Source organism: Eretmochelys imbricata, chromosome 16 (genome assembly GCF_965152235.1).
Source record: "Eretmochelys imbricata isolate rEreImb1 chromosome 16, rEreImb1.hap1, whole genome shotgun sequence".
NCBI lineage: Eukaryota > Metazoa > Chordata > Testudines > Cheloniidae > Eretmochelys > Eretmochelys imbricata.
The window spans coordinates 26,549,484-26,568,364 of NC_135587.1; the positions used below are offsets into that span (position 1 = coordinate 26,549,484).

The 18,881-nt window shown below is 48.7% G+C and overlaps 1 protein-coding gene across 2 annotated transcripts in view; it reads left to right on the plus strand.

Annotated features, from left to right (window-relative positions):
* The window catches only part of MVB12B (multivesicular body subunit 12B), a 99,485-nt gene extending 88,646 nt beyond the window's left edge, over nucleotides 1–10,839 (plus strand). For both annotated transcript variants that reach the window (XM_077835815.1, XM_077835814.1), the window contains exon 10: nucleotides 4,904–10,839. In XM_077835815.1, the coding sequence (XP_077691941.1) occupies nucleotides 4,904–4,990 (87 nt within the window). In that variant the 3' untranslated portion in view covers nucleotides 4,991–10,839. The remainder of the gene's footprint in view (nucleotides 1–4,903) is intronic.
* The last annotated feature ends 8,042 nt before the right edge of the window (nucleotides 10,840–18,881 follow it).

Genomic DNA, 18,881 nt, shown 5'->3' on the forward strand with positions numbered 1-18,881 from the left:
GGCCGTGGGCCAGTCATGTCCCCTCTCTGTGCCCGGTTTCCTGTCTGTAAAATGGGGATAATGACACCGCCCTCTTACATTCAGTGCTACGAAATCCCCTGATGGAAGCGCCTTTGTCAGAGGTAGGGCGGTGTGATATTCAAGGTCTAGAAAACATGACCTATGAGGAAAGATTAAAAAGGGGAAGGCTGAGAGGGGACATAACAGTTTTTAGGTACACAAAAGGTTGTTACAAGGAGGAGAGAGAAAAATTGTTCTGAATAACCTCTGTGAACAGGACAAGAAGCAATGGGCTTAAATTGCAACAAGGGAGGTTTAGGTTGGACATTAGGAAAAACTTCCTAACTGCCAGGGTGGTTAAGCACTGGAATAAATTGCCTAGGGAGGTTGTGGAATCTCCGGCATTGGAGATTTTTAAGCACAGGTTAGAGAAACACCTGTCAGGGATGGTCTAGATAATACTTAGTCCTGCCAAGAGTGCAGGGGACTGGACTAGATGACCTCTTGAGGTCCCTCCCCATCCTATGATTCTGTTCTGCCCTCAGAGGTGGCTTTAGCATGGCGAAGGCTGTTTGCACTCAGACCTTTCCAGCACTGGCCCTAGGCCAATGGAGCCACGGGGTGCTCCTGAGCTCTGTGCTGCACGCTGCATGATTTAACAGAAATCACTGATTTGCCGGGGAGTCCATGCCCAGCGTGTGGGCCCATACGTCCCAGGCTCCAGCCAGCTGAGCCCCTGGGCTTGGCCAAACCCTAAAGCCCAGAGAGGAGCTTCAGAGCTCCTGCACACAGGCATTGTCCTCCCATGTCGGTCCTCGGCTGGCTCGGCTCCCTGTGCCTGGAGGCGCTGACCCTGGGCAGTGCAGCTGCTAGCTCGTTGGCAAGGCCGGTGATGGCATCGTTGCCAAGGGGATGTTAACTGCCCCCCTCTCCAGCAGCACGGACCCATACTGGTGCACAGGAGACCTCTCTAGATTGGGCAGGCCATGGACAAGCAGGGGAGGAGATTTGAGTATCCCTTGCCTTTTGACCCATGACCAGTGTCCTTTTAGCACGAGGCCCTGAGCTGGTAGCTCTGGATAGAAAGAGCCATCTCCATCCCTTCCCCCATGCTAGGAACACCTGCCTCTCCAACAAGTACAACTAGAAATGAGTCTAGGTACCTATGGATCCTCCCTGCCCCTTCGCCCCCTTAGCAGGCCCCCAGTGTCTCCAGGTTGGGTCCTCCCCCCAGTGGCTTGGAGAGGGGGGTACTTGTGGCCGGTTGCCCCAGTTCTGAGCACTCCTTGTCAGTGGGGTCTCTGCCAATAGGGCAGGCCGTATATCTGCCTTTATGACCCGTGAGTGAGGGCCAAGAGGAAGGGGCATGGAGTCATCCCGTGGGATTGATGCAGTGGGTTCAGTAGAGCTGGGCCAGTCCCCAGCTCTGTGCATGCCCAGCTGTACAAACCCAGGAACGCCCCCACCCACAGGGCGATAAGCAGCATGACTGAGCTCTGAGACCGTGGACTAGACAAACCAAGCCCTTCACGCAGCGTGAGCATAGGTCGAGAGCGAACCCTGTGCTTAGGTGCTTTCCCGAATGGGCCCGTCCTGCTGTCCGCACGTTCACGAACGACCCATTGTGTGTGTAAAGGCAAGTGGCTCCCCTGCACAGACACCACAGGGATGTCGATGCAGGGCTGCAGTTAGAACTGGGCAGCTGTCCCCACCCAGCGTCCAGGCAGAGCTGCTTCCATGCACATTTTAATTTGCTTCATATGAGTTTGGCCCTTTCGTGCTGGCTTCCTCCAGATATCCCAATGAAGGAGTCGATTGGCTCGAGTGCCTGTGGAAACAGCCCTACGCTGAATGGTTGGGTTTTCTCCTGACAGGGCCTATGTGCTCGGCGCTGTACAGACGCAGGGCAAGAGACGGTTCCTTTGGTGGGTTTAGACTGGAAAGCTGGTTTTTAGATGGATGCTAATCCCACTGGGGGACAGAAGCCCAGTGTGAGCTCTGTCCTGTCACGGGGAGGAGCCACGCACACGCGAGATACAGACAAAGAACTAGCTGCAGACAGTACCTGGCAAATACCTGGGCTGAGGGGAAATTCCCATGTGAGCATAAACTGGCTGACAGCGTGTGACCAAAGAGGGTCTAACTCATTCAGCTTGCACCATGCGCTGTGGGTTACTGGCTGAGTACTGATGGCAGCCGGACACCGGGGAGAAGTAGTGTTGTGGGTATGAAGGTTTAGGGCCTTTCCCAAGTTTAGCCCCTCTGCTGGATCATGCTGTGAGTCTCCTGCCCTCAGATACGCATCCTGCCCGTCATGAGGCACGTGCACAGGGCTGGTTCATTACCAGAGGCTGGGCCCATCACGTTTTCCAGGCCCCATCACCACGGCACCGTGTCCCACATTGGTTCCACGTCTGCGTTTGCCAGAGGCGAGGCCAGCAGCCCATGGACCCAGTGCATTGTCTTCCCGGGGGGGTGCTGCCGGCACAGCCCTCCCAGAGTCACTCAGAGGGGCTGTCTCAGGGAAGGGGGAGCCGCTGTCCATGCAGGCTCCCTGCTGTCGTTCTGAGCTGGGGGCCTGAAAGGCATAATCCGACCGGAAACGTGCCCAGAACCAGGCGTGAGGAACTGAGCTGCAGTTTCGTGGTTTCAGTGACCATTATCCCTGCGCGTCCTGAGGGGCTGTGGTGCTTCCTGAGCTGAGCTCACCGTCCAGTGTCGCAGCAGGAAGAAGACCTTTAAAGAGTGGGGTAAAAGCCACTTTTAACTGCCAGACCTCAATCGACCATGTCAGTGCCCTCCGCTCTGCTCCAAGGCTGTTACTAGCCAGGGCGAAGGGCTTTCGCTGGCATGCTGGTGAACTAGCTGTGTGCTTCGCGTGTGACCATCACATGTACTAGCCAGGGCCGAGGTTATTTTACTGAGCAGTGATAGTGAGGGTTCAGTTTAAATGATTCAGTATTTCCTCCTTCAATATGTTTCTTGGCCGCAGTAGAGGGACTGCTTAAGCTGTGTAACTAGGTGCCTGGGGCAAAGGGGGGTGTTTGCTCTGGACTAGGAGGTCTGGAATGGCTTCTTCATCATCCGCCTATTCGGTTACTTTGGAGACGAGGGTATGAACGACCCTAGTGACCAGAGCTAGGGCCAGGGGAACGGAGTCGGGACTCCCGGGTTCTAGTCCTAACTGCCAGTAGGGTAAGTCATTTAATCGCTGTGTGCTGTGTTTTTCCTGTGTGTCCAGCTGGCATGATCGTTCTTAAGCCACTTAACTAATTGTAATTGCCTGGGGATCCTGGGCTGAAAGATGCCACAGAACAGCAAAATATTTCAGTGTTGATGAGAGAGCACGTGCTCAGTGGATTGGATTGGAAGTGTCTGAGCCACGATTTGCCACAAGATGGCTCTGCTACCATGCACTTACAGCTCTTCTCAGTGAAAACCTCCAAGCACTAATGGTCAGGCCTAGGGCATTTCCTGGGGATTAATGCTGGCTGGGAGGAGCTGATGGCCAGAGGTTCACTGGAGGATCCCAGTCAGCCATAAATCCTCAGGAAAAGCCCTGGGCTGTGGCTGTTATTGCTGTTCGAAGATGGATTTCTGGCAGGGAAGCGCAGTGTCCTTTGGTCTGTGCAGGCAGGGCATCTCTGGAGTCAAGTGCCCTGGAGACGAGCCAGCCGGCCAGGCCGAATCCTGCTGACAGTCACACTGGGTGTCGGAGCGAATCACTGCCCCGGAAAGGCCTCTGGAGCTGACGTTGGAAAGCGGCTCTTTGCGGGATAGCCTGAGTTCTGCCGCGCCCAGCCGAGGTCGGTCCTGTTCTCAGGGAAATCGATGGCAAAGCTCTCCAGGGCCCCCCTGCCCAGAAGTGTGCTGGCTTCATGTGAGGTTTGATTTTCCACATGGACACTCTTGTTCCAGCTTAAACCCGGTTTATTTCTGTTCATTGTAAATCGATTAGGAACAAGTTTAAACTAAACTGAAATAATGAAACAAGAGCATCTACTTGCATCATGGTGAAACAAGAGCATCTACTTGCAGGGTTGCACCATCTAACTAAACCAGTTTAATTAAACTGATGCAAGTTTGTGTACCCACTCCCTGAGAGGAGAAATATTTCTCCCAGCTGCTTCATGTGATAAATAATATGTTCCAATTTATCTCAGCACAAGGAGCTACTTAATCTGGAGGAAGGAATTCCCTGCATTCCCACTTACAGTGTTCCTGCTGGTTCCACTGGCCACACCAGCATCACTCTGGGAGCTTGGCTATGGACCAGTGCTTGGAAATGCTAAAGAGCATTTGTTCCCACTAACTGAGAGTTGCTTTTCCATTTATTCCTTAGCACAGATCTGGATTATAATTCAACACTTTAAACAAAAATGAGTTTTTGGAGGAAAAGCGAAAGAATCAGCAGGGCTTGGGGGACACCCCTGCTTTCTCTCCATGAATGTTGTGCAACGTATTGAGCTGGCAGCAGATAGCATTGCCACAGACTTAAAGGGCTGGTTTGTGGTGGAAGGGGCAGCAAGTGTGACCCTTTGCAGCATCCTATAGTGGCCTCCTCTGGCCAGTGCACTGGGCAGCACTGGTGGGAGCAGGGCTGTCGGCAGGCTGGGGAGAGCTCTGTGCAAGAACGCAGAGGGGCTTGTGGGCGTGCATGGAGACAAGGGGCACGTTGCTCACCCAGGTACAATGTGTTGCCCTGCCTTAACAGCTCTGAGTGCTGCGCCAGGGAGCAGGGCGTGCCCCATTTTGCCCTCCACCGGGTGGCGAGAAGGCTGGGTCTGAGACCAGAGCTTGCGTGCTGCTCTCTGCATCTAGTGCTAGTGATGCAGCTTTAGCCTGATCCCTCGCATCGTCGTCACTCCTGTGTTGGTCTCTCTCTCTTTGTTTTGCTCTCTAGTATGACTACAGCTTCAGGACAGAGCAAAGCGCTGCTGCCCGGCTGCCCCCCAGCCCCACTAGATGTCAGCAGATGCCACAGTCCTGAGGAGCGAGGGAGGCCGGCTCCCCGGAGACGAGGCGCATGCGCCCAGATACTACTGATGGGAGGCGAGCCCTGATGAGCAGTGTCACTGGAACCCTTCTCGGCAGACAGGACACTTTTCTAATGACTTGCCTTCCTTCCTGCGCTTTCCCTGATCATTTTGTACATGTTGTTTCTGAGGTTTGGACTGTGTTAACCCTTTCTGCCAGGCACCCTCACCCCTTAGCCCTGCTGGGACAATTCCTGGTCAGGAGTCCCTTAGTTAGAGCCTGGCAGATGGCTTCCGCAGTTCTCCCTGCTTTATAGCACCTGCTGCAGCATGCTCACTTCCATACAGATCTGAAGTGAAATGTTGCACGCCATGAACCCAGCTCATGGGAATCTGGAGAGATTCCTAGCAATGAGCCCTGCTAGGGATAGAGCATTTGGGGAAATGAGACTAAAGATACAGCCAGTTAGTCAACAAATCACAAAATGCACCAGCTTAAATTGGGAACTGAGGTGCAGCGGGATAAACTGCCCCAGCTGCCCCGCTCAGTACAGCAGCGTTCTCTGGTTTGTGCAAGGTCACAAAACCATCAGGTCAGCAGTCCAGGGGTGTCCTTTGATTAGCAAGCTAACCCTGAGTTATGGTACACCCTTCATCTGCTTCTCCAAGTCAAGACTGCCCTCAGCTCACTTGTGGCCAGGATACACCTGAGACCTTAATGGTTTTTGTTACTTTCAGCTCATGTAGCCAGGGTCGCTCGCTCAGTTCCACTTAGGGCTCTCTCCCAAGTCGCTGGCAAAGTGCAGTAGCTCAAAGAGCACAGGGATCTCAGTGGCACCTCTCCCTGGCACAAAGAGGCTGCATGTCCATTGCCTGGAAGTAGAGGATTGTGGCAAATGTTGCATAGCTCTCTCTGGCCTATGGAGAGCCAGCGAGACCTCTGCAAGGCCATCCTGACTTCTCTCAGCCACCTGAAAGCTTTGCCATGGCTTTGGCATAAAGCGGCACTGGAACCTGCCAGTTACTTTGGCAGTTTTCAAACATTTGCCCCTGCTGGCTGCTAAAAGGAAAGAGATTTTTGCACCCCGTCCCTGCACACTGCTGCACTCAGGGAGGGAAATGCTAAAACCTGACCATGTCGGACAAGGCTGAGATAGTTCCACTGGGCAAGTGTATGATGCATTAAACCCTGACCTCAGCATGCTTATAAGTGGTGTCCCTGACTCACTCCTGAGTCAAATGCATGTCTTGGTGAAGTCTGTTGCTGTAATAAGTTCTTTAGAAGCATTCATCTTAGCTCTGTGCTGCTTTTCAAGTCTGCTGTGGAACAAAACTACATTACAGCAGCGAAATGGCATTTTTTAAAAGTAAGTGTTAAAGTGTGCATCTTCTTGTATTGTAGAAGACAGGTTGTCTAACCCTATTAAAATGCAATTGCCATAGTAACAAATACTGGTATTGTAGCTCTGGGTTTGGGTTATTCGGACCCGCTTTGCACTGCTTTTGACTTTCCTGAGTTCTCTAGTCTAACAGAGTGTTGACTAATAGTAGGTTTTGTACTGTTGGTTTGTGTATTTTGTATTTGTACATATGTAAAATATTTCTTGTCCAATGATCCATTTCTGGTTTCAAAGCACTGTACCGTGTTGCTGGGGGGAAATAGGTGCAAAACACCATAGCATTCTGGGTAGAACCTGATTCCAGGTCTCTGCTTTGACTCTCCAGACCAGTCTCTCTTTTACTAACTGCCTCTTAGAGACCAGCTCTATTGCTGGAAGAATGGGAGTATATGGTTATAAAAGGGTCAGGTCTGAGCACAAGAATTGAGGCCTGTAATATTTGGCATCAGCTGGTATAGGCCTGGGTGACTCCCAGAAGGTGCTCCTTTCTTTTAGGGTTCCAAAGTGGCTTTTAGTTCTTATTTTCTGCTGCAGGAAAGCAAAGCCAGCCTTTACTGCCAAGCTTTACAGAGGCTAGATTGATGGTGCTGACATCAACCAATGAACATATCACGGAAGCTAGCGCAGTCAGCCTGGTCATTCTGCTCAGGTTCACTTGAAGTTCAAATTCACTCCACGCTGCAGTCATTTGTCCATCCCATCCATCTCTCTTGTGTTTTCTGCCTTTCAGCTGTCTGTAATTTGTCCTGTAGTTCATTGTAGATCAATTTGTAGCTCTCTCCTTGGCTGAGGGCAGCTTTGTGGACATAGTAACAGGTAGATCAAGGTTTTCTGCAACATTGGACCTAGCGTAAGGATGAAAGTTAGTGTCACAGAGCTGCCCCTCCCCACACACTGAAGCTGGAGAATTGGGAGCTTGTGATTTAACACCAGGGTAGCTAGTGCGTAGTCCAGAGTTATGCCATGTAGATCTACCAGATGAAGGTGGAGTGTCTCCCGTGGGAGCTGTCGTCTCAGTGGACAGCTTCTCCTCATTCCAGGAGAGGCCAGACCCAGCTGCTCCGTTGTAGACACATTTCAGTGGGCAGCACAGGCTGCTGAGAACAGGCCAGTGGCCCCGTTGGTTGGATAGAGCTTGCGTACTCCTGCTCTAAATCAGAGCTAAGCCAATATCTGTGGTTCTCAAACACCGATCCATCCTGGGGGCCACCGATCATATTCTTGGCACCCTGAGGAATGTCTGTCAGAGGCTGCCGCATTCGGCTCAGCAGACTGAGCTGTGGAAACCATCCGGCTCTGGTGCAGCTCAAATGTTGGGACAGCTTTTTAAAACTGATCTGGAGCTTTGCCTTCTTATTTGTGGGAGTAGCTTAAAGTGCATCAGTAGCTCTTCGCTCTCGGAAACTAGAGTCGATGCTATAAGCTGCTTCACAACAGTGACGGTGCATTTTCTCTCAGCACCTTCTGAGAGACAATACACCCAGCTTTACCTGCACGACACATGCCAAACACTGGATCGCTCCAGGTGTTGACAGGCTGTCTACCTGGGACAAGGATTTGTTCAGTGTAGGCTTCCTCCTCCCCGCCCTCTCCCAGTCCTTGCAGAGCTGTTTCAGGGATGCCTCTGCAAAGGAAAGCTGAAAATGAACACTTGACCTTCACATTTGTGCTTTTGCAGTTTGCCAGTGACACATCAGAGATTTTCTGTGCCATAGGCTGGGCCAGCGCAGCTGCAGACCTGCACAAGTGTGTAGGGCAAGTGGGGTTTGTTGGGTCAGGATCCATGGACAGTTGGTCAGAACCTCTCGTGCATTCTCAGGCCTGCTCGAATGGCTGTGAGTATTTCCTTAGACAAGAGGGCTGAGAGTGCAATGCAGGGAACAGTCTAAGCAGATTGACAGTAGTGCAAGTGATTTCCTTTGGAACTCATGAGCTATGGGGTGCTTTCCCCCCTCTGTCTCTGCAGGCATCACATCAGTATTTCAATAGGCAGGTTTAATTACTGAACAGTAATTTTCTTATTCAAAATAACTCCATGCAGGGCTGGCCCTGGTTCCTAGTGGTTGCTGCTCTCCACTGGCAAGTGGATTTGCCATTACGTGTTTTACTCCCCACGCAAGGTGTGAGTTCTCCAGCACTGGCCCGCACAGTCCCAGAGGAGGGAGCGTGTCCGCTGCTCTGCACTGAGCCCTGAGATTGAGGTAGGAGTGGCTGCAGAGGGGTCATGATCAGGCCTCCTTGACAGAGGGTATGGGGGTGAGTGGATGTAAAACAGAAGGGCTGGTTCCTCCTATCTGTAATGAGTGTGTCTTGGTCAGCCCACAAGTGTCCCCAGAGCAAGCTGAGGAGTGTGCAGCATCCACTTGGAAGAAGAAGAAATTACTTTGCCAAATAATCATGAAATCTTCTGACACTGCTCATGAGAGGGTGTTGGGAAAGTCAGGGCTTGCTTACAGTCAGATGAATTAACAGTGATGCACTGCCCTGGGATTTCCCAGGGTGATGTTCCCCTAGCAAAGGCCGGAACTGCAGTAATGTGTGCCGGTAGCTCCTGGGCCAGTCAGGTAACTAGACTGTGAATCCCATGTAGTAGTAATAGAGAGGGAAGGATTTATTCCCAGTGATGTAGCCTGTGAACATTGTGATAAATGCCAGTGTGGTTAATTAGCTGATACGTTCCCTCATCACATAGCCATATTCATGTGGGATGAGACTGTTCCTAACCCTCCTTCCATTGCTGCGTCACTTGCCCGGAGTTCACTCTGAGCAGGTGCTTTGTAGGGACAGTCCGTTGTGACCCCGCTGTGCTAGTTAGAGATCAGTATTCTGTGGTGCTGAGTTTATTTGGGTTTTTCACCAGTCTTCTAATTTCTCAAAACCAAAACTGTCAAAGACAGAAGAGGCCGAGCTGGTCTCAGTGGACTCGGGCACAGCACTTCACAGTTTTTAGGCTTGTTAGCGGAGCCTCGGAGATCCCATGACCCGCCACCACCCCTGTATCTCCAAAGGGGTGTGTAGCGTGAGAGAGGTAGGGTTGGGGGTGGCTGGCAAAAGCCATTTCTCAGCCGCTTTCCCCCAAGCAACCTTTGTCTCCCTCTGCCTTTCCTCCCCTCTGCCCCAGGCTCCCCTCACCTTTCCTTTTTCCTAGGCCTCACCTGGCCTGCACCTTCACACTCCACTTTTTGTGAATTAAATTTCCATACAAATTGCTTAAGGAACTGGATATTCTGCTGATCCCAAGTGGCAGCACCCCATGGAAGGGGAGCTGTGGCCTGTTTTGTCCATCCCACATATCTGCTCGCCTCAGTGCTGGGGCGTGCTTTTCACCAGCATTCAGCAGCAAGATCCTGTCTGCCGGGCTCAGCGTGGGCCAGGGGCAGCCATCTTGCTGGGAAGCAACATAATGGATGGGAGCCAGGGATAGAGACGGCTTAGAACTGAGCTCCAAGCTTTTCTACGATGGGGTTAAACCATCTGAAGAACAGCAGTGAGGTTTGGTATTTAAAATGATTTTTTTTATAACTTCAAAGCCATTGTTGAATCTAATAGAACTAGATTTGTGGCCCCTTTCCCTGAGCTCCCAAGAGCTGAGAGCAAACAGCTCCATAAGATGGCTGCCTCCTGCACTCGGCTTTACCCCTTTTTTAAAAAAGTGCAAAGGCCTTGGAGTGAGAGGAGCTTTGCTGGTGGATTCTCACCTCCTGGAGCTGAGCAGAATAATTCCAGCTTTCCACAGGATGAGACAGGCCTTGTCCCTGACACTGACTCCTACAGGATTTATGGTCCCCATTATGAGTTTCACATTATGCATTTAGGGCAGAATCGACCCTTTGCTGAGGGCCAGCAGTAGGCCTACATGTCCTCCAAATAGCTTAAGTGGGACATAAGTGGTGCCTAAGTCTTCTCTGGATCTTCTGCATAGGGCTGAATTCCGCCCATCACAAAGGGTTTGTTCATATCATTGCATTAACTATTACCTCAGCCTTTGAGCCTTAAAGAACCACTTTAAGGTAAAGCTCTCTCTGTGGCAATGAAGAGAGAGGATAACAGGACATACTTCAGCACTGGTAATTCTGAGCCATAAAAGTCAGACATGGTTGTCAATAGAGGAAGTGCGGTGCTGCTCAGTTTTGTCTGTTCATTTGGTACAGGGAAACCAAACTGGTTGAAGCTTTCCAGGTTGTTTGTTGTGAAACGAATTCCTAACAGCAACAATTTTAACTGTTGTGTCATAGAAATGGAAAAGAAAAACCTTTTATGCAGTTGTGAAATGTTTTTAAGATGCTGCATTTTTGTTGGGCTATTGGAAGTGAATTTACTGTGCATTAATCCGAAGAATGTTCTGACTTTTTATATTTATTTTAGATCACCCTCCTGTATTTTACGAAGGGAAGTTTCATTGTGTGATAACGTAGTCTGTATTCTTAATATAATTTGCTAAATAAAAGTTTGTTTTAACTGGTTCGCTCTCCCTGATGTTTTGTTTTTTTTTTAAATATGAAGTTTAAGAAACTTAACGCGCCCTTAGAATCAGAGGTGCGTGTGGCAGCACTCTGGCCTGGAAGAACCAACCTAAGGCGTGAGAAGGCGTCATCAAGCTCCAGGAAGATCCAGTGACCGTCAGCCTGCTGCAGAGGTAGGACACAGAACCATCTGTGGTGGTGTTGATTTCAGTGATGAGGACATCTTAGGCCATCTGAACTGAACGTAGCTCCTCTTTCCCACTCCAAAAAGCTGTCAGATAATAAAGACTTTAGGTCACAGATGATTTGAGTGCATTTGGGCCAGTGCCGTAAAAGTGAGAGGCTCCTAGTGCTGCAGCTGCTGGCAGTTGGCCTCTTCTAACTATCAAGGTGGACAGGTTGAGCCAAACCACTTCTCTGCCTCCACTCCATCGGTCTCATCGCTCTTCACATCAGAGTCCAGATCTGAATGCTCTGAAAATAGTTGAGAGAAACCAAGGAGAGCAGTGAAGTGAATTTACACTTATTCTGAACTGAACCACTGTGTAAATTCCTTGGCACTGCTCCATGGAGTTGCCTTTATCATTTCTTGATGAGATTCAAGGTGGGTTGATAAAGGCAGTAGTGTTGATGTAAAATACTTCTGTAAGGCATTGACACCACACAACACTTTGATAAACCAGAATTATACCAAATCAACGTGGCACCTTATAAGTAGGGCCCTACCAAATTCATGGCTGTGAAAAACGCGTCACAGACAGTGAAATCTGGTCTTCCCCGGTGAAATCTGGTCTTTTGTGTGCTTTTACCCTAGACGATACAGATTTCACGGGGGAGACCAGTGTTTCTCAAACTGGGGGTCCCGACTCAAAAGGGCACTGCAGGGGGGGTTGCAAGGTTATTGTAGGGGGATCAGGGTATTGCCATTCTTTCTTCTGTGCTGCTGCTGGGGCACCACTGGCAGAGCTGGGCCCTCGGCCAGCAGCCGCCGCTCTCCGGCTGCTGAGCTCTACACTGATAGCAGCCGACAACTACTGCTACCAGTTACTCCTTGAGCTTAATGGCAGAGGCTTGTGCTGTGGATCTAAAGGTCCCCACCCCGCTGCGACCCATGTGGGGTCAGTATGGTTCTGCAGGATGGAATTTCTCGGTTTTTTTCAATTTGCTTTTTTTTTTTTAAACCTTAGAAATTGCACCCCAAAAAACTGTCAAAGTTGAAAAATCAAACACTCAAAAGTTGGGAAAAGTCAGAGTTTAGGGATTCTGTGGAAAAACAGTGAATCACGTGAATCTTCTACATATTTCCTGTCACTGGGCATGTCCCAGATGTATTTAGCTGTGACTGTGTTGGGTGAGTATTTCCAGTGCATAGTCTCTTCATTAATTACAAAGTTTAGCGACCTCAAAGTCCTTGTAATTAAAAACTGTATTATAAAGCATACCCAAAGGGGGGCCAAATTAAGGTTGCACAGGCAACCTTAAATCTGGTTTTTCCAAACTTTTCAGGGCTTGGCTTTGCAATCGAAACAATCTTCTAACGCAGCGTCTCTGTCACTGTGGGTGTGGGTATGTTATGCATCCCTCGCTCCTGTACTGAAACCCTTCGCTGTATCCAGAGCTCCAGGATTATCATAGAATATCAGGGTTGGAAGGGACCTCAGGAGGTCATCTAGTCCAACCCCCTGCTCAAAAGCAGGACCCATCCCCAATTAAATCATCCCAGCCAGGGCTTTGTCAAGCCTGACCTTAAAAACTTCTAAGGAAGGAGATTCCACCACCTCCCTAGGCAACGCATTCCAGTGTTTCACCACCCTCCTAGTGAAAAAGTTTTTCCTAATATCCAACCTAAATCTCCCCCACTGCAACTTGAGACCGTTACTCCTTGTCCTGTCCTCTTCCACCACTGAGAATAGTCTTGAACCATCCTCTTTGGAACCACCTCTCAGGTAGTTGAAAGCAGCTATCAAATCCCCCCTCATTCTTCTCTTCCGCAGACTAAACAATCCCAGTTCCCTCAGCCTCTCCTCATAAGTCGTGTTCCAGACCCCTAATCATTTTTGTTGCCCTTCGCTGGACTCTTTCCAATTTATCCACATCCTTCTTGTAGTGTGGGGCCCAAAACTGGACACAGTACTCCAGATGAGGCCTCACCAATGTCGAATAGAGGGCGTCCCTCGATCTGCTGGCTATGCCCCTACTTATACATCCCAAAATGCCATTGGCCTTCTTGGCAACAAGGGCACACTGCTGACTCATATCCAGCTTCTCGTCCACTGTCACCCCTAGGTCCTTTTCCGCAGAACTGCTGCCTAGCCATTCGGTCCCTAGTCTGTAGCTGTGCATTGGGTTCTTCCGTCCTAAGTGCAGGACCATGCTCTTACCTTATTGAACCTCATCAGATTTCTTTTGGCCCAATCCTCCAATTTGTCTAGGTCCCTCTGTATCCTATCCCTGCCCTCCAGCGTATCTACCACTCCTCCCAGTTTAGTATCATCCGCAAATTTGCTGAGAGTGCAATCCACACCATCCTCCAGATCATTTATGGATTAGCACTAATGCAGTTCACAGTGTCCCTTGGGGAAGCCTCGCAGTGCCAAAGATTTCTACTGGCTGAAGTGGCATGATGCATCATGCTCAGTATGGAACGTGTTCGATAGGAACATAAATTAAAGGACTAGGGAGCACTCTGTGCATCTTGGGGTGGGCTGGCTTGTCACCGTTCCAGAAAGCTCAGTCAACAAGAATTTGCTAAGTCCAAACTTTAAACCTCCCTCCAGTTCCCTGGTCACTGCTTCCTCTCAGCACACAGTGACTTGGCAGCATTGCGGCTTTTTCTCACCCAAATGGCCACCCACAGAGCCACTCTCTGTTCCCGCGTTTCCTGTTTGAAACTGGACAGACACGGTGAATCCAGGCTGCATGTGGCTCCAGGTTGGTCCCTGCCAAAATGTGAGAGCTCTCTCAGGCCAAGAGCTGCTCTAATCAGCTCACAGTTCCAAAGCCTTTTTACAAATGTTATAAACTGGAATTCTGCAGAGTCTTATAATTAACTCTGAACTACAGCCGCGCTCTGAGTTATAGGGCAGTACCCGGCTCCTACAGTTCACTGCTTCCGCTTCACAGAGCTGGGCTGCACTTTGCTTGTTGACTACCCCGGTGAAAAATGTTTTAATTGCACCAGAGGGATATTGCTGGGACTGGCACTGAGCGAAGAGAGGGGGGGACATTTCCTAATGTGAGATCTGTTTGACGGTTGGCTCCTAAAGGGTGTGGGGAGAAGCCCCATTGCTGAGCCAGGGTTGGAACAAAGCCTTGAAAGAAATCCATGGTATGGAACAGCCCTGCCTTGCTTGGGGAGGGAGAGAGGGGTGCTAACATCTTTTATCTCGAATTGGGATTATCAGATTTCATCCTATGTTTTCCCAAGGAAGCGTAATGGAATAAGCTGCTCCAGAGCTTCCACGGCACTGGTAGATCAGCTGGGCTGCCTGGCAAGTGTAACTTTACAGCTTGACTTTGATGATTTAACTGGGAATTGGTCCTGCTTCGAGCAGGGGGTTGGACTAGATGACCTTCAGGGGTCCCTTCCAACCCTGATATTCTATGATTCTATGATTGACGTGTCCCTGTGGCTGGAGAAGGAACTTCAGGTCCCGGCTGACCTCCCTCTGGAAGGCGATGGCGGGGTCACGCAATGTTTGGCCTGAACAGAGTGCCTGAGCTGGGACCGATGCGGGGATGTGGCTGGCACGTCACAGCCAAGGGCCACTGGAGCCTGTCCCCGAAGGGGTCCCAGCGCCCCGGGTGTGTGAGTGCCGGGGCCCAGGCAGTGACAGCCGTCAATAGCTATGGTAACGCCTGCCCAGAACTTGGTGCTTACGCCCGGTCCCTTGCCCTGAGGAACTGGGAGCTCTACGGAGACGACGTGCCCAGGTCACAGAGGGAGGGAGAGCCCCGTGTCACTCCAGCAACTCCAGAAGGTCTCTCCCCAGGTGCCAGCAGCTCGGCAGTGCGAATTGCAGGTGGCAGTTACGTCTCCCAGAGCGGGGGGGCCCCAGCTGCGTGGGGTGGAGGCTTTATGCGCGGGGCACTGCGTGTTCATCGTCTTCGTGAACTACAAGGAGTAACAGCCACACGCTGGCTACGCTCTCCCCTGCCTGGGAGGAGATCTCCCTCACCAGTGGCATATCGCTCTCCACAGAGTCCTTTCACCCAGTGCTGGGACGGCACAGGGGAGTTGTCTGGATTGGGACCAGTGTTGTGGGGGGATAATGAACGTCCGCAGGGCTCTCAGAACAAGTGGAACCTTCCCCGTGGCACGTGCGGGTGGTGAGCTCCAGAACCCAGCCTGGGAAATGTGCCAGGGCTGCTTCAGCGGGCTCAGGGTGACCTGCCGGTGTCAAGCTTTGGCTGGCCGTTTCCATCCGGGCTCTGAGCTGGAGTAAATGTTTACTGTCAGCCTCCCGGCTGTTCACTTGCTCTGCAGCGCCAGTGCAAACTGTAGAGAGTCCCTGAGATGCATCAAAGGCTTAATCCCTCCCCTTTCACAGCTACAGCCCACCTGATGGGTATCAGTTATATTGGCCATAACAGGAACATGTCTGTGCATGGGCAGCAGCAAACCTCCAACCTCGGGGGACTGGAGAGACAGGCTGCCCCAGAATCAGAGCAAGAATATTTTCAAGACACGCCAAATAAAGAGGTTTGCCTTTCATGCTAGAGATTGACTTCTAAATTGTACCCAACCTGACACAGTAAATTGTGACCTTTGGCTTCTTCTTTCACCCCACTCCTCTTGCTAACTCAAATATTTAGTCATCTTTGAATTCAATCAGATGAATACCTGACTCTCTGAGATTCTCTGCAGGCATATGTTTTATAACCTCCCTTTTCAAATCAGCACCATTTCCCCAACCAAAAAATAAGAAACTTCATCTTAGAATTGCCGTGGCACCTGCTGAATGGGGAGGCCAGTGGGAGGAGGTGGTGGGTTGGATGTAAAGCAGAATTAGCCCATCCCACGCTTCCATGATTGAGCTCTTCCCCTATTGTCCGTATGATGCTTTTAAACCTGAGACCTTTTTTAGGAAGAGTGCTGTGCTCAGGTAATGACTGAGAATATCAGAGCACCTCTGGGTAATTTGCTCTTGCTACTTTAAGTGGCCAGGCTCTATAGCCCTTCAAAGTGTGAGGTTCTGCATTTCTGGGCAATACAAATACAATGTTCTTATCAGAACGACAGTGTCAGAGAATCATGCAGTAATGTCTCCAAAGGCCAGGGGGCAAGTTACTTCCATTCAAAGTCTTATTTGTATTTGTGTTTGCACGCACGTACAGGATGCAATACCCCAGACTTTACCAAAATCTCTGTTCTCCTGGCTTCTCCTAGTCTCCTGCTGCTCCTCTCATTTCCCAATAGAGTTCATCAAAAATGTCGCCATTTTTGTTGAAACGTCCAAAAAAGGGAAGTTTTTTTCAACCCAAAACTCTCTGCCTTTCCCAAGTAACTGATTCCAGGACTTCCCCCCGAAACAATTTCAGCCCCGAGGCTCTGTTCTGAAATTACTGTTGTCATTGGGTTCATTTCTGGGAGGCAGGTACCTACAGTGGGAACCAACCCCACATGGTTAGGAACTGCACGTCTGTTCCATGGGAGCAGGAGACACCTTGGAAGGATGGTGCTGCCTTCGTCCTTTGCTTGGCAGAGTGAGATGGTAGAAAAGCTTTGAGTGGCTGTGTTCTGATGAGAGGTCACACACTTCCCATAGTGATGGGGGTTTGTGCAACACTCATCAGGCTGTAACTGTTGAAAGGAAGGTGCTTTCCTGTCTGCTGCAAACATAACCTGCCGGGGATGATAAACCCCAGGGCAAGGGCTGCAGAGCCCTGCCTGCCATGCTGCTCTCTGCCGGTAGCAAACATACAGAGTTCTGAATGAAGTTGTCTTTTGTTATAAAAACATAAGCCATTTTGCTCCATAAATCTCTGCGCATTGAATCATCTTCTCCCCTTCAGCTGCTATTCTCTGTTTGATGTTTCAATTACTCCTCCTCAATTCCTTCCTTCGTAGACAAACTACAGACTTTAAAACTCCACCCTGCGGGATTTATTGAAGCAGAATGCAGAGCTCAGTTGCTGGGTGAGAGGCATGATTTCCCCTGGAGCTATCAGGGAAGATTCAGTCTGTGGCTGCCTAAGGGGGTTGGACAGGAGGGAAATGGCTGAACTCAGTTCACATTCCACTCCTGGTGGATCTGGAACTTGGCAATCCTCATACTAGCTGCCAGGGAAAAAAAACACAGGCATGCATGCAAAATACCACAACTTGCTATGCACTTAATGACACAAAACCGAAATGCTCTGAGTTTCCATCATCAATAGATATAATGAATTGAAGATTGCATTTAAATGAACTAGTTATCTTCCACATTGCCACCAGTATTTAAAAATACTTGTTTGCATTCTCCTTGCACAGACCTGTACCTGGAGCAAGTGTTACAAAGTAAGACTTGAGCTGGCTTCTTTTGAGTTGTCTATGGTTCTACAGTTTGTTTTCTAAGGAAATGTAATAAATGAATTTGAACATTGAAGGCAGACTTCTGCTCTGTTTAATACTCAAACCACCGAGAGCTGCAATTTGTCTTCAAAAATGTCACTGCCTGGCAAATTTTAACCCCAAAACAGTCTTTGTTTTGTTAAAAAAAAAACAAGGAACTACATGCATGAAAGTTAGAGAGAAAGCCAGCCAAAGGACTCTAGAAGCCTGGACACACACTTTGGGGATTTGATTGCTTGGTTGGTTTTGTTTTTCACTATTGTTTGTTTTTCCTATAGTATTAAAAATTAACTTGCATTGGGCATTTTTTCAGATATTTTCCTTTTTAACATGTATCTCTGAAATGATTGATAAGCCACCTAACTGATTGTCATGGCCCTGGAGAGGGAAACATCTTATGCAGTTTAATATAAAACCCTCTCACTTCTCAGTTAATAAGTGTTGAAAGAAGCATAAATAGAAATAACACAGGATTTCCATGACTAACAAGATGACCACATCAGTGAATGTTGTTTGGGGTTACAAATGACTCAGCTTTTGCCTCCCTAGGGTAAGATGTTTTATTCCATTGCAAGAGAGGCTGCCAACAGTACTTTGAAGGTCTGACAAACTCAATATAACTTGTGTTCAAAACTAGGAAATGTTTGAATGCACAGTTAAAAAAAATAAAATAAAAAACTTTTAAACTCTACTCCATGTGTGCAGATTTCTTAAAGATAAAGGAGCCCACAGCTTTACCCGACTATTGCTGACTCTCTTCTTTTCAAAAGCCTTTTCAGATGTTTTCACTTTTCTGCTTGCTTTGTTGAAAGATGTAAAAATTTAAGACAACCACAAAGTAAACATTTCAAAACTTTCTATTTTGAAAATTAGTGACATTTTCAAAATCCCTTGAATTCCATTTTCAGAAATGAAGATAATTTTTTAAATTTAGTTGACAAATCATGCAGGTAGATTTTTTTGTTTATTAATAGCCTTTCTTTTATTTTCAAAGAAAATAGATTTATTATTGAATAGAAACACTAGATAAGTAGATGTCTTTTTCAAAATAAAGCAGGTTTTCTTTATTAGAGTGAAATAGTAATGAACTCATCTGCTTCCAATATTTATAAAGAGTAGAGAAGGCCATTAATTCTACTGGTTGTGAATAAAACCATCTGTGATTTCTTTCCATTTGATGTGTTTTGGTTTTAATATACATTTTTCACAAATAAGTGCAGGGTTTTTTTGTGAAAATGTCACATTCAGAATCTCATAAAGAAAGAACGCAAAGAGGGGGAAACAAAATGTTTTGTTAGCTAAGTAATTTCTCACCTTGCATACAGAATAAAATCCATGCCAACTTTAACACATTAGGCGACAGAATTACACGTTCAACTCTAATGCAATCCATGACATGTTACAAGGCAAATAGAGTATGTTTTGAAGTTTGTTTTCCTTTGGGAATTATACAGTACGTTTAACCTAATCTGTCCTGACACTTGAA